At 40.5% G+C, this 14,042-nt stretch overlaps 1 protein-coding gene across 1 annotated transcript in view; it reads right to left on the bottom strand.

Moving 5' to 3' along the window:
* Positions 1–14,042, bottom strand: part of RBM42 (RNA binding motif protein 42) — a 918,806-nt gene that overhangs the window by 336,515 nt on the left and 568,249 nt on the right. The window contains exon 4 of the mRNA XM_044084450.1: positions 2,891–3,039. Within this exon, the coding sequence (XP_043940385.1) occupies positions 2,891–3,039 (149 nt within the window). The remainder of the gene's footprint in view (positions 1–2,890; positions 3,040–14,042) is intronic.

The following is a 14,042-nucleotide window of genomic DNA, read 5'->3' as shown; positions in this document are numbered from 1 at the left end:
TCACTAATTTATTAACAAACTAAATTATTTCTACAAGCATTTCTTCTAAAATTTAAGTTCTAAAACACCCACAAATTACAGAAACAAACATTGGAATTTTGGCAACACATTTTCTCAGTGGGGACATTCAAATCATTTTGTTGAAGCATTTTAGTGGTCACAAAGAAAACAGCTAAGCTGTCAAGTTTCAGAAGCCTCACTGCCTATCCTCTACCAAAAAAAAAAAAGAGACGGGGATCACTATTTGTTAAACAATTGCAAGCAATTAGTTTTCTGCCAAACTTAAATTAGCAATCTGGCAGACAAGTCATTACTTACAACTGCTTATCAATTTTCAGTTAAATAATGAATGTACTGACTGAAAGAGTATGATGGCAGACGTCTAGTATTCTGTTTCTGTATTTGCGTGTTTTAAAATTTGTATTTTAGAAGAAATACTGGAAGAGAGAGTTTAGTTTTTAAATTAGGGACCACAAGCACGAGGATGTGATCAGACAAACATTAAATCTTCTGCTTACTTGCTATCACTCCTCCTAACTTTATCTTTTAGGTTATCAGAAAAGGAAAAAGTTTTAATCTTTTGAAGCTGACACTGTTGCTGTTGTGACACTAAGTTTCCAACCCACCAAGCCTTTTTCAGTTGTGCTATTAAACTCAATGGCTCTTGAGTGGCCCACCTCTTTTGTACACTTGACTTTGGAAGTGCCTCCCAGTCTCATCTTGTCTGCTCATACTGGCATGCACTAGATGTTCAAACTAGGAAATCCCTCCTCTTACGCGGTTAGAACTTCAACTACTCTGACGTTCATATCTTCCCATTCACTGGTAGCTTACAAACCACATGTCATGAATCCGCTTGAGATTAGTGCTTCTGTTTTGCTCCTGGTTAGAAAAGGAGTACAGAGACATTGATTTCTGACTCAAACTGGACAGTGTGAATACGCACTCCATTTGCAGTGTTAGTGGTCCAACAGGTAGCATACTCGCATTTGGCTCTGGAAGACCAGAAGACTGTGGGTTATATTTCAACTCCAGATGCACTGCAGCATCAGAGAGGTGCTACACTCCTGAGTAAGTCGTCTCTCTGTTGAGACATTAAACTGATGTTTTATCTGCTTCAGTTGATGGCAATTCAGGTAGATGTACAAGATCCAATGGTACCTGTTGGAAAAAAAAAAAAACAGTAGAGAAAGTTTCCTGATGCCTGGCCAGATTTCCCCTAGAATATAAATACCACCTTGGGTCATCCTTGAAAAGAGGCCACAAGCCTTCTGGGACTTACCCATTTAAAAAAGGGTAAATACATGGGACTTTGCTGACTGGTCTGGTTTTGCAGTACTATGCAACTTAGATCCCTTACACTCAGCTTCTCAAATTCTATCCTGGGCATTGAAACTTGCAAAAACTTAAAATGTATACAACATTTGGGACGACACTGCAAGTACCAAAGAACCTGCCACCTGCCTCTTAAGAACCATCTTGGGATTAGTGATTGCTTTTGGTGACAGAAGGAGCAAAGGGCCACTGATTCCTGCCAGAGTGTAGCAATGGTGAGACCAGCACTTGTAGTAGTCAGGTAGTAACCAACACGCAAATAACCATTACTGATAAATATTGTCTAACCTAATGAGTGGCTAAATTAGTAATTTTTGCTGAAATTAATGTACTGGTTCCTTCTGGTGGCAGAAGAAGTTTCCCAGGCTAGTTGTGGGCATTACTTGCTAATGAGGCTAAATTCAACTGTCCAGCAATTTGATGGTGTGTTCTTCTAAGCTTTTTCTTGCTTACGTTCTGCATTATAAATAAGGTGTTTTAGCTCAATGCTAGCCATTGCACAGCTGCGTGGAACACTGCACTATATAGAGACAGACATGCAGAGTCTTAACTTTCTCTTTATAGCCTACTCCTCCCAATCCAACTGTACTTTACTCAACAGTTATGCAAAGGGGCTCTGGTTTGTACTAGGTGGCACAATGCTCTTCAGAGATTGCTTGTTTAGTCAGATAAGTTCTAAATCAACACCAACCCTCATAGGTGCATCTCCCACTACAGACCACATTACTAAGCACTTGTAGCTAGCCTGGTAGAAATGGGCATCCTGACATGATGTTGCACTGTGTCATGTTTACTGACAATCACCTACTGCTTAACCTAGTGGACACAGTGTGCGACATATGTAGTTATATCATGTTGCCACAGGCAAAGTTCACATGAAACCACAATAAATAACAAGAAGGTTTGTCAGTACCACATAAAACCACACTACTGTTCTTTAACCGTGTGTGTAAGGAACTTTTCTCCCCAAGCCTCCACTGAAGAAGCAGCCTTTTGCACAACTGGACTTTCCCACTACACAAAAACAAACAAATAAATAAGCCAACAAAATGCAACACTTACTTGGCTAAGCAACTGACACTTGGGATGCCAGAGCCTACTGATTCAGGAATGTTTTTTGCCAACCCTATAGCTGGGCTGGAAAACTAAACTAGCAGATGTCATTCAAAAGGAAGGGCACAGGAACATTTACAGCAAAAAGTTAGAACCACACAATCCCACTCATTCTTAAGATACTGTTGACGTTTACGGTGCAGAAACACTGGCTAGAGTAGCTAACAAGTGTCACAGCTTCTTAACGCAGGAACAAATGCCAAAGAGCTGTGCAGAATTTCTGACTCCAGTGAGCACAGAACAAATGCAGTCACCATCTATATAAACAAAGCATGATCTGCAACAGTGCACAGATATGAGAGAGCTCAAACCTAACACCAATCGAATAAAGTTGGTCTGTAATATAGTACTCTTAGCATATGGCTACCTAATTGAAGACGGCAGCACAGAACATGTACTACATGGATTACAGGACAAGTAGCATAGGAAAACCTTTACTCACAGGAGGCACAGGTCCAATGGGTCCTATGGGAGGCATTGGTGGACCTGGTAAGCCTGGTATAGGAGGAGCCATCATCATTGGAGGTGGAGGAGGTGGAACCATCATTTGTTGTGGCAACTGAGGTCGCATTGGAGGAGGACGAGGGCCACCTGAAAACAGAAAAAATATAATGTTATCTACCCTTTGCCATCATCAGTCAGTCAAGTCAATGGTATCTGACCTCACAAGTCTACAAGCTTAGGTGCACAGTCTCATTACATTTAAGTCAATAATATGCAACTACTGAATAAGTTAAAACTGCTACAATAAATAGTCATAACCAATGACTCACAAAAGAGCTACTTTACACTACCTTTTTGCTTACTTCAATATACAAGGAATGCTCATTCTGTGTACAAGGCTTAAATACTACTAGTCAATTCTCCAAAGTTAACAACACTAGTGCAGAATTCTCAGTTTTCGTATTTAAATATATATGCTGTAGTGCCTTGGGGAATTATCCCCTCTTTGAGACCCAGTAATCTTGGAATACATATAAACAGCAGGTGTTTGCGGGGGGTACAGCCCTCCATTCATCAAGGGCTGCAAGGGGGCTTGGCATCTACAGAAAAACTTTATAGTACTTTACAATGAATATGCTTCCATTTTACCACTGTGCACTTTTGTGATTGCACGTATGTCAATCATATAAAGTAATCAAAAAAAGATACAAACATTAGTCATGGAGAATGGGTCCGTACACTCTGCATATCAGACATATCTGCTAACAGCACCTGCATCATTAATCTTCTGGTAAGAAGAAGAATGACATTAAGACACACTTCTTCCCTTCTGCTATAACTTACTTGACTCTCTTTTGTCTTATTAGACTTAACAACATCCTCAACATGTCTAAACCTCTACCTTTTCACCTACCTCCCCAACACATGGTGTTCACCAGTCCATTTCACAAGTATAACTCAGCAATCCTCTGAAGCAGCATCTTTAAATAGACACCAGAAAAAATTACCTGTTTTAACTAGCCAGCTCATTTTCTGCCTACAAGACATGCCACAGAATCTACTTAACCACTTGGTTTACTTCTTTTTCCACACAAATCCTTAAAAATTGCCCTATACCTAGTTCATGCACTTTTTATTATTATTTTATCCTATTAACTCTTCTGGAGGGAAGCTCCAATTAAAACATTGAAAATTAACATTTTAGTGGTGCAAGTACTACTATGCTTAAAGGCTTCAAAATCAAGTTTACTTTGGTAACTCACTTACTATGTATTTCACGCTCACATTAATCTTAGTTGTTATAGCGAAAGCACTCCTACAATAAAATCACAAACTATAAGACATTAATATATAGAACCACAAGCAATAAAATAATAAAGTAGTTTAAACAAAAAGCACTGCTGCAACACGAAAACTGGATAAATAACTGAAAAATATGTGAAGTGAGGATCAATAAACGACTGCAAACACCAGAAAATATAGTTTAGCTCTTTCATTCGCTTTAATTACACAAACTTCTTCAGAACTCCAACAGCAACCCACTAACATTCTTCATTTAAATACATATCTATTAACTGAATAATTTACTAATGGTCTTCAAATTACAGAATCTTAAAAAGACACAGTACAAAACCACTACTTAATAACAGTGTCTGTCATTTAAAAGGCATTTTACATTTAAAGTACAATTTAAACCAGGAAATACATCAGCATTTAAAAATACCTGCCATTTAAGCTCCTTAATTTCTAAGGCAGTATTACAATCAAAGACACAAGGTGTCACACTGACATAATCTAATACATAAAAAACAAATTTCTTAAAATCTGAGTATTCCATGGCATGCTTAGCTAAAGCATTATTAACATCTTTATTCCTAATAGCTAAGCGATGTTCATAAATCCTTTTATATAAAGCCCTAACAGTTTTGCCTACATAGAAATTGTGGCAGGTTGTACAAGAAGCTAAATATACTATGCCACAACTTTTGCAATTAAACCTACCTTTGCTAGTTACCAATTTTAAGAAATTTGTTGTTTATGTATTAGATTATGTCAATACGACACCTTATGTCTTTGACTGTAACACTGCCTTAGAAATGAAGGAGCTTAAATGGCAGGTACTTTTAAATGCTGATGTATTTCCTGGTTTAAATGGCGCTTTAAGTGTAAAATGCCTTTTAAATGACAGACACTTCTATTAAGTAGTGTTTTTTGTACTGTCTTTTTAAGATTCTGTAATTTGAAGACAATTAGTCAATTATTCAATTAATAGATATGTATTTAAATGAAGAATGTTTGTGGGTTGCTATTCTGAAGTTCGTATCATACCTCTCAACCTGGAAACATCAAAAATCTGGAAAAAGGCCAATGAAAAATAGGTAAAAATATGTACGCTGATTAACATAAAATTTGCATATATAATTATGTAACCCCACCCACCCAATGGAATTGTGGGATACCAACTTTCAAATGCAAACTGAAGAACAGGCAACCAAAATACGGCCCCAGAGTCCCCCTGCAGCTATTCCAAAACCAATGTCCCATTACTTGGCTATTTTGTCCCATTTACCATAAACACTGTAATGTGCATACTGCTTTACTTCTACGATTATTTGGATTTCATTTAAAACTTTTATTTTACATTTTATAGTACAAACACTAATAGACATCTACTAAACAAAGCAATACAGTCTCACAATGAACCCTTGAAACTCACTTTCATTGAAACAGCATTGAAACCCACATTAAAAGAAAATATATCTGGCCAGTAGCGGATAAAGATTACGTTTGGGCTGTTTTCAACTCATAGTCCCTTTGAGTAGGGTGCAATTTTTATGATTAAGAAAAAGTAAGCCAAAGCAGAAAACTAGTATGTTACAATTGTTCAGGCTGTATACCAATGATCCATGCTATTTGGATTAATGTTGTGATATTGTAAAATGCAAGAATCCTGTCCTTTTTCATCTTCAAAACCTAACCCACAGATTGAGGAGGAGTAGAAGTTTTATCAGGCTAATTGTACAATGAACATTTGCTATGGCGTGTTAAGATAGCTTAGGAATGTAGATGAAATAGGGGGATCTTGAGAACCAGAATGAGCATCATAGCACCATGATTATCTGGCCCCATGACTCACAGAGGTTTCTGACCTAAAGCACGAATTTTTAGAAGCTATTTGTGAGCATCTTTGATTAAAAGAACATTTTGATATGTGGTAAGTTGGATGTACAGGGAGTGCCAAGCTAACCCCCATCTGCTTGTCCAAGACAGACAACATCACAATATATTTGAGCAGTGCTACTGCAAAAGAAATCATTAAAAAAACACACGGGCTTAAAAGAAAAATGTTAGTGGCATAGTATGTGCAGAGTGATGTCATGAAAGCTAAATTATCGACCAAAAGTTGAACATGATGGTGGAATATCCGAAGCAAGACTTACAAGTATCTTAATGATGTCATGTCATCAAAGCTGCATTACCTAGCTAAATCAGAACATGATGGTAGTGAAGCCAAAGCAAGACTTGCAAGTATCATAATAATGCCATCAAAGCTACATTATTTATCCAATTCAGAATATGATGGTGGAGAAGTCAAATCAAGACCCACAAGTATCATAATGATGTCATCAAAGCTGTATCATCTACCCAGTTCAGAATATGATGGTGGAGAAACCAAAGCAAGACTCACAAATATCATAATTATGTCATCAAAGCTGCATTATCTACCGAGTTCAGAATATGATGGTGGAGTAGCTAAAGCAAGGACTTAAAAGGATCATAACACATTCTCTTCAGGCAACAGCACTCTCTTAGTTAGAATATGATATCTGAGTCAATGTTAAGGTACCACTCAAAGATCAGGAGTACGGGGATTGGAACCACATAAGATACTGGTCTGTGTTCTGAGTTCAGGTGTTGCCTTGAGCTATTGTTGGCTAATAACCTTTCATATTCATCTAGTCTTTAAGCTGTCCAGTCATGGTTGTAAAATAATAAAAAAGCATAATTCAGAATACTATGGTAAATTATAGAATGTTACTTAATAGTGGAGTGCAACCCAAATTGTCAATTTATGCCACATCCAAAGAAACTAAATGCATACATTTTGAGCAAGATTATAGTAACACTGTCTTGAAACACTAAGTTGTTTACAGCTCTTGAAAATGCACATAAAAGATGTCTGATTTACTTCTCAGTACTAAACTAAACTAACATTTATGTTCTTGTCTTACAGTGATGGAGGCAAGATAACACAGAAGGTGAATCACAACAGTTACACTTTTGGTATGCACTCTAAAACAGTCACATCAATGTTATATATTTTTTTAACTTCTCTAGTGTCTCATAAGAGATAAATGATGATGTGTTCTTTTTATAACAGAAAGACAACTTCAGATATGAAGCCTTAAAAGAAACCTTAAATATGACAAAAAAACAAACGCAAGGTGTTACAAAAACTGCGGAAACCTGCCGAGCTACGTCCGTTAAAACTGCCATTTGAAAAATGATGCATTCTTTTTAAAACAAAAAGACAACTTCAGATATGAAGCCTTAAAGGAAACGTCAAAAATATGACACAAAAACAAATACAAGGTATCACAAAAACTGCGGAAACCTGCTGTTTGAAACCTGTGCCGAAAAGAACTTCCTTACATGCATTCTGGCTAAATCCGTTGTGTTAAAAAAACTGACACTGCTGTTTAACTCTTTTACTGGAATGCATTTTGACCAAGTCCATTGCTTCTAAGTAAAGATGAACTCCTTTACCAGAATTTAAATCTTTACCAGAATGCATTCTGGCTGGCCGTTCTTCTAAAAACTGCACAGTTTGAGCCCGCGGAATTCAAATGCTGCTGTAAGCAGCTGGGGAAACTGCACACATGCACGCTGTGGCCCAGAAGGAATTTAAAGTAAATCCTTACAGGTAATAAAGTAAATCCTCCTTTCTGGCTGCCTGTTCTTCGAATACTGCACAGTCTGAGCCTGCATAATTCAAAAGCTGGGGAAACTGCATGCACGCTATGGCCAGAAAGTGAACTCAATTCCGACAGGCTGGCAGGCTGTTCATGGAGCTGACGTCATCGTGCACACCTCTGCACATGATGACATCAACGAAAAAACAAAAATTTTTTTTTTAAAAAGCCTGGAAATTCGGAAATGAAGGGGTGCCACTCGTGAATTGTGGCACCCCATTATTTGGACCTCAAAACCGGTAAAAAACGAGAAATTCGGTATGGTTGGGAGGTCTGTTTCATGTAATTAAAGAGAATGAAAGCACTAAACTATACTTTCTGGTGTTTGCAGTCATTTATTGGTCCTCATGTCACGTATTTTTTTTCAATAAAGTAGTTTAACTCTGGAGGCCCATGTCACATCTCCTATTTAAAACAAAATCAGACTTCAGAGGTCATTTGAAGCCAGTGAGCACAGCAGATTTCAACACCCTAGTAGGAGGTTAAAAAGTACAAGCCCATGAAATACAAAAGAAGATTCATTCATTAGACATATCAAAATGGATCCTTGAAACCTCACACAGCTCCAAGGCAGAAGAGCACAGTGCCCAAGCTGACTGATTCCAGGCCAGACATTCCTTGAGATAAGAAACAGCCAGGTCATGAATGACCAAGTAAACCAAAATCACACCTCTGCAAGTGATCTGAACAGCAACCTTTACAAACTCTGCAGAGTCGGCATAACATGCAGGCATCTAGATTCCACATAAAAGGCTTAATAGACTGAACACTGTCTACCTTGTTGTTCACCATTAGTGCAACAGTGGACAAAGACTGAAACAATACTAATTTCACAAACTTTAATCGTATTTTGACTTAGGAATGGGGTCCATTCCAGTCACAGAATTAGAAATTCAAAAGATTGGAAAATTAAAAAGGGCAAAAGCCTTCAAAATGTGCAACAGTAATCTGCTTCACCACCTTCAGCCATATGCATACACCCTTCACATTCATTTCACTAAACTCTTCCTCCATGCAGTAATTTTCTTTAACTATCCTACTACTGTCTTGCTCCTTCAATCTCTCTCTTATTTACTCCTTCTCTGCTCCTTGATGTCCAGAGAAGCCATGTAAGCCTGAGGAACGATAAGAGGAAACAAGGTTTACAAGGACAGCATGCGGAACGTAGGAACTTTCAGAAAGGTACTGAGGTGAGAAAGATCCAGAATGGGTATACATGGGCCATCATTCCTGGGTGCGAGAAACACCCTGGAGTAAAAACATCTTCCCCTGAGGTGCGCGGGGACTTCACGAATTGTTCCCTGATGTAGCAACTCCTGACGCACCTGTAGTAACAGATGCAGTTGGTCTTAAGTGGTTGTGGAATGCCCATGAAAGAATGATGAGTTTTCTTAAGTACCCTTGTTTGATAATAGAAAGAACCCATGAGCCTTGAGTAATAGCTCCAGTATTTATTAATACCCACCCCTCCAAGCATGTCTAAAGGTCAGTTCCCTGTGCTTTCTCCTATTAACCTGGTAAACTTGGGCATCCTGAGGCAATGTACCAACTGCCTCATGTACACTGACAACCCTCTCCTCTTACCTCCCAACACTCAGACTTGTGAGAGATGCACTTATATATCAAAATTGAATGCCACGCACTCTCCAGCCAAGACTGAAATAGCTGGTCAAGAGGAGAAGGTCAACAGTTGCACCACACCACATGGAACACATAGCCCTCCAGAACACACACCAGCACTGCCTTCAAGTAAAACACAAGCTACACACTCACCTTAGCAAAGGCTCTCAATAAAAATCTTTCCAAACAGCAGAGACCTCAAAGGCAGAAACTCATCCAACAACCACAACACAACACTAATCACAAGACACACAACTCTCCTAAACAGTGTGCCACTCAACCAAAGCCCCTAAGGCAAAACACAGCATGCCCAACACACTAGTCATAGGTGACTCGATAGTGAGGCACACTGATGTCCCACTCACTAGGTTGAATAGGGAGAAAGTAACAGTCAGCTGCCTGCCAGGTGCCATGTTCCGCCACATAATGCACGCACTCAGGTCCCTTAACAACAGGTACAAATATGGCTCTGTCATTGTACATGTGGGTGTTAATGACCTGAGATGTACCTCCCTGGACTACATGGAAAGAGACATGGAGGAGCTCTTGGATTATGCAGACCAGGCGGGTATGACCCTAGCCCTGAGCAGCATCCTACCATCACCCAGAATGATAACACAGTACAAGCAGAAAATGCTTGATTTCAACAACTGGCTAAGTTTCTGGTGTCATTCTAAGGGAATCCAGTATCTATCTGCCTGGGATGACAAAATTGACAGACCTCAATGCTTTGCCAGAGATGGCCTGCATCTGTCACCCCTAGGCTTCCGGATGCTAGCCAAGGCTCTTGCCACCCCTACAGTGCCTTTTTTAGGCAGTGTTCCAAAGACCAAACTACCACCTTAACAGCTACAAACAAATGCAATCTGAGAGTCATGCTGCTCAACGCTAGAAGTCTAAATCTCAAAATGCACTCGCTCGACGCACTCCTTAAAATGGAGAACATCGACACTTGTGCTGTAACAGAGACCTGGTTCAAGGCAGCAGAAAGCACCCCTGCACTACCAGACTATAACTCATTCCACATCTTTCGGCCCCAGAACTTGGACCAAAGCTCCAAAGGCGGGGGCATTTCCATATTCATAAAAGATGTGCACACCTCCAGACTGGTAGCCCAACATAACGCAACTGAGATACTTCAGGTGCAGCTAACATTGGGTAAGGCAGCGATTCAGGTCGTAGCCTGATATAGATCCCCAACCATGTCCCAAGACTCACACTCCACGTTCCTAAGCACCCTGGAGAATAGTAGGGTCCAACCTAACACTCTCATACTGGGTGACTTCAACTACCCCTCCATTAACTGGGAAAACTACTCATGTACCAATACACCTGCCCAATTCTTTCTGGAATTCAAGAATTCCAATGCTCTGGACCAGCTCGTTCTTACCCCCACTAGAGGTAGCAATATCCTTGACCTGGTCACTACTAACATGGGTGATCGTTGCTCTACACCAATAGTCAACTCTTCCCTGGTTAGATCTGACCACAAACTACTCACCTTGGAAATCCACATCCCTCCCTCCCACCCCTCCACAAAGGAAACCAACATGAAAAACTTCTCCAAAGCTAACTTTGGGCTCCTAAAAACAGAAGTGGCTAACTTCACGGCACCCATGCAAATGGAGAATAGTTGCATGACTGACTGCTGAATCATACACCAATGCACTGTACGAACAAGTACTCAAATGCATGGATCTCACCATACTCAATAGAACCAAGGCGCTCTCCTCAAAAAAAAAGGAAACAAATCTGGTGGTATCTTGCCATAAACAAACTCTACAACAGAAGGAAGAAACTGATGCGGAACTTCAGCTTCAACAAAAGGTTGAGATCCCTCATCAAATCCTCTAAAGCAAGCTATGAAAAAATAATTGCAGCAGATAGTAAAGACAACCACAAGGCCTTCTATAGTTATGTAAAGAATCTCCACGGCAACACCCAGATTTGCTCTGAGCTACTGCAAAATGTTACCTCCTATACCGTGCCAACAGATATTGCCAATATACTGGCTGACAGATTCAGTGCTAACTTTACCCCCTCCAAAGGACCACTCACAATACCAGTAGATTGCCAGGCACCCAGTATTTCTGCTGCACAGATTAAAACAGCACTGTCCAAGGCAAAGAATATAGATTCTATGGGACCTGACAATATCCCTGGCTGTGCTCTTCACGAACTACAGAGTGAAATGGCACCTCACCTGTGTGCCCTGTTCAATTACAGCCTCACCTCAGGCTATGTCCCTACCAAATGGCGCAGTGCTACAGTCATCCCTCTCCAAAATGGAGGAGCGACTACAGACCCCAGGAATTATCGCCCAATTAGCCTGACAAGTCTGATATGCAAAGCTATGGAACACATCATCATGGACCTAATAAACAAGGATATAGGGAATCTCAAAACTCTGGATCCCACACAGTTTGGTTTTGTGAAGGGTAGATCATGCCTGCTCAACTTGGTCGACTTCTTTGAGTCAGTCACCAGAGCTGTGAATGAAGGCAAGGTGGTTCATACAGCCTACCTTGATCTGGCCAAGGCCTTTGATACCATTCCCCACTCAGGAATCATAGAAAAACTCACTAAGCTAGGTATCAACCCCTATATCACTAGCTAGGTTGCAAACTGGCTCACAGATAGAATCCACAATGTGAAAGTAGCTTACTCCAAGTCAGAATGCCGACCAGTCACGTGTTGAGTCCCACAGGGTTCGGTCCTGGGTCCTCTCCTGTTTGGTATCTACTTCTCTGAAGTCCAGGCCAACAAGAAGGGACTCTGGCTGACAAAGTCCGCAGACGATTGCAAGTTGGGAGCTATTATTAACTCCCCAAGTGATGCTGACATCTTACAGAAAGGCCTCAATGACACCAACGACTGGTGTCAGAACCATGGCCTTAAGCTCAGTGCCAAAAAATGTGCCATCATCCCCTTAGGAAAAGCCCAGTTCCCTTGAATTACCACACTGATGGTAGTCCACTAAACACAGGAGGCGTTATAAAAGATCTGGGAACACAGGTTGACAGCAACCTCTCTTTTGACCACCACATTGCCTCTGTGGTCAGAAAGTCCTTCTATGTGGCACATCTCATTACTAAGGGTTTTGCATCCAGGAAGAAAGAGGTCATTGTCTCCCTCTACTCTTCCCTCATTAGGCCAATCATTGAGTACAATGCCCCATTTGGCATGTACCTCATTAGAGACCTGCAACAACTGGAGAGGCCACAAAAGTACCTCACAAAGAGGATCCTATGCCTTAAACACTTGTCCTAGATGGACAGACTCAAAAAACTCCAACTATTCTCGGTCTCATATCACCTACTTAGAGTTGATCTCTGCTTGACTTACAAAGCCATGACTGACCCAGCTCTGTTAGAAATGCTACATCTAAAGAAATCCCAATTCCTCTTCACCACATGCTCCAGACACTTCAACCTCATTACCACAATCAACATAACATGCTGGAGGGACAGGTTTATAACCTAGAGACTGCCCATGCTATGGAAAAGACTTCCCTTACATGTCAAGCAGAGCACCTCACTGGCCCTCTTAACAGAAAAATCTTGATGACTGGATGGGCAATAGAAAATTCACCCCAGGGATCACTCCAGTGGCTCTACTTGACAGAGGCACTAGGAACTAAGGTCTGGTGGCATGATGCCAGGGTAATCCTATGGGCTAGGCTTGTAAAGGCTCCAGGGCCATTAGCCTAGTACACACCTATGAACCTGGAAGAGACAGAGAAAGATGTAGCAAAAGAGGAACAAGACTGAGATGAATGTGGTAGTCACAGACTATATGGCTTGTCTGGAAAGGGCTGCTTCTGTGCAGGACCTGGCTGAGAGGGGTTGGACTGAGGAGTTCTCCTACCTCCTTTTTTGCTTTTGGAAGTGTGCAGGTGAGTAAAGGAAGTCTTTGAGGGATAATTCTTCTGAAATTTGGGAAAATGGGAAGCAAATATATGTTTTAAGTCCTGTAGTTCCTTGCCTATCTCCTGCAAAGATTTAAACAAATCTGCAGCAGCAGTCCCAAACAAAACACTGTTGTCTAAAGGGGCATCCATTAATTTTGCTTTGATATCATCTGTAAGTGGTTGAAGCCTCAACCATAGCTAAGAACAGAGTCAGATGCAGCTGCCCTGGAAGATGCTTCTGCTGCATCACAGATGCATTTAATGAAGTAACGAGCTACCTGAGAAGCTCCTAAAAGAGACATCAGCTGAGTTTCAACATCAGAGTCTGAGAGGTAAGAAACTGCTTGACAGGCTTGAGAATGAAGAGCCAAAGCATATCTGGTCATATGGGTTTCGGAATTTATAGCAAAAGCTAAGTTGGCAGAAATATAGGCCTTTTTCCCTATTCTTTCCATACTCTTGTTCTCCTTATCAGAATGGAGAAGCTTGGTGGATGGCAATAGTCTGGATGTTTTGTCAGATGCAGTGGAAACCACTGCAAAATCTGCTGAAGGAGGTAAAACAAAAATCCTTGGTAACCAATTGAGTTCCAACAGCAAGAAGAAAGTGTCCACAGTACAACTAACCAATTCAGTCCGTCTAAAACC

The sequence above is a fragment of the Protopterus annectens genome, chromosome 9.part0 (assembly GCF_019279795.1).
Source record: "Protopterus annectens isolate FY-2018-M chromosome 9.part0, PAN1.0, whole genome shotgun sequence".
In the NCBI taxonomy this organism is placed as follows: Eukaryota; Metazoa; Chordata; order Ceratodontiformes; family Protopteridae; genus Protopterus; species Protopterus annectens.
Note: the sequence above shows the minus strand (reverse complement) of the source record. Positions and strands in the feature narration are given on the sequence as shown.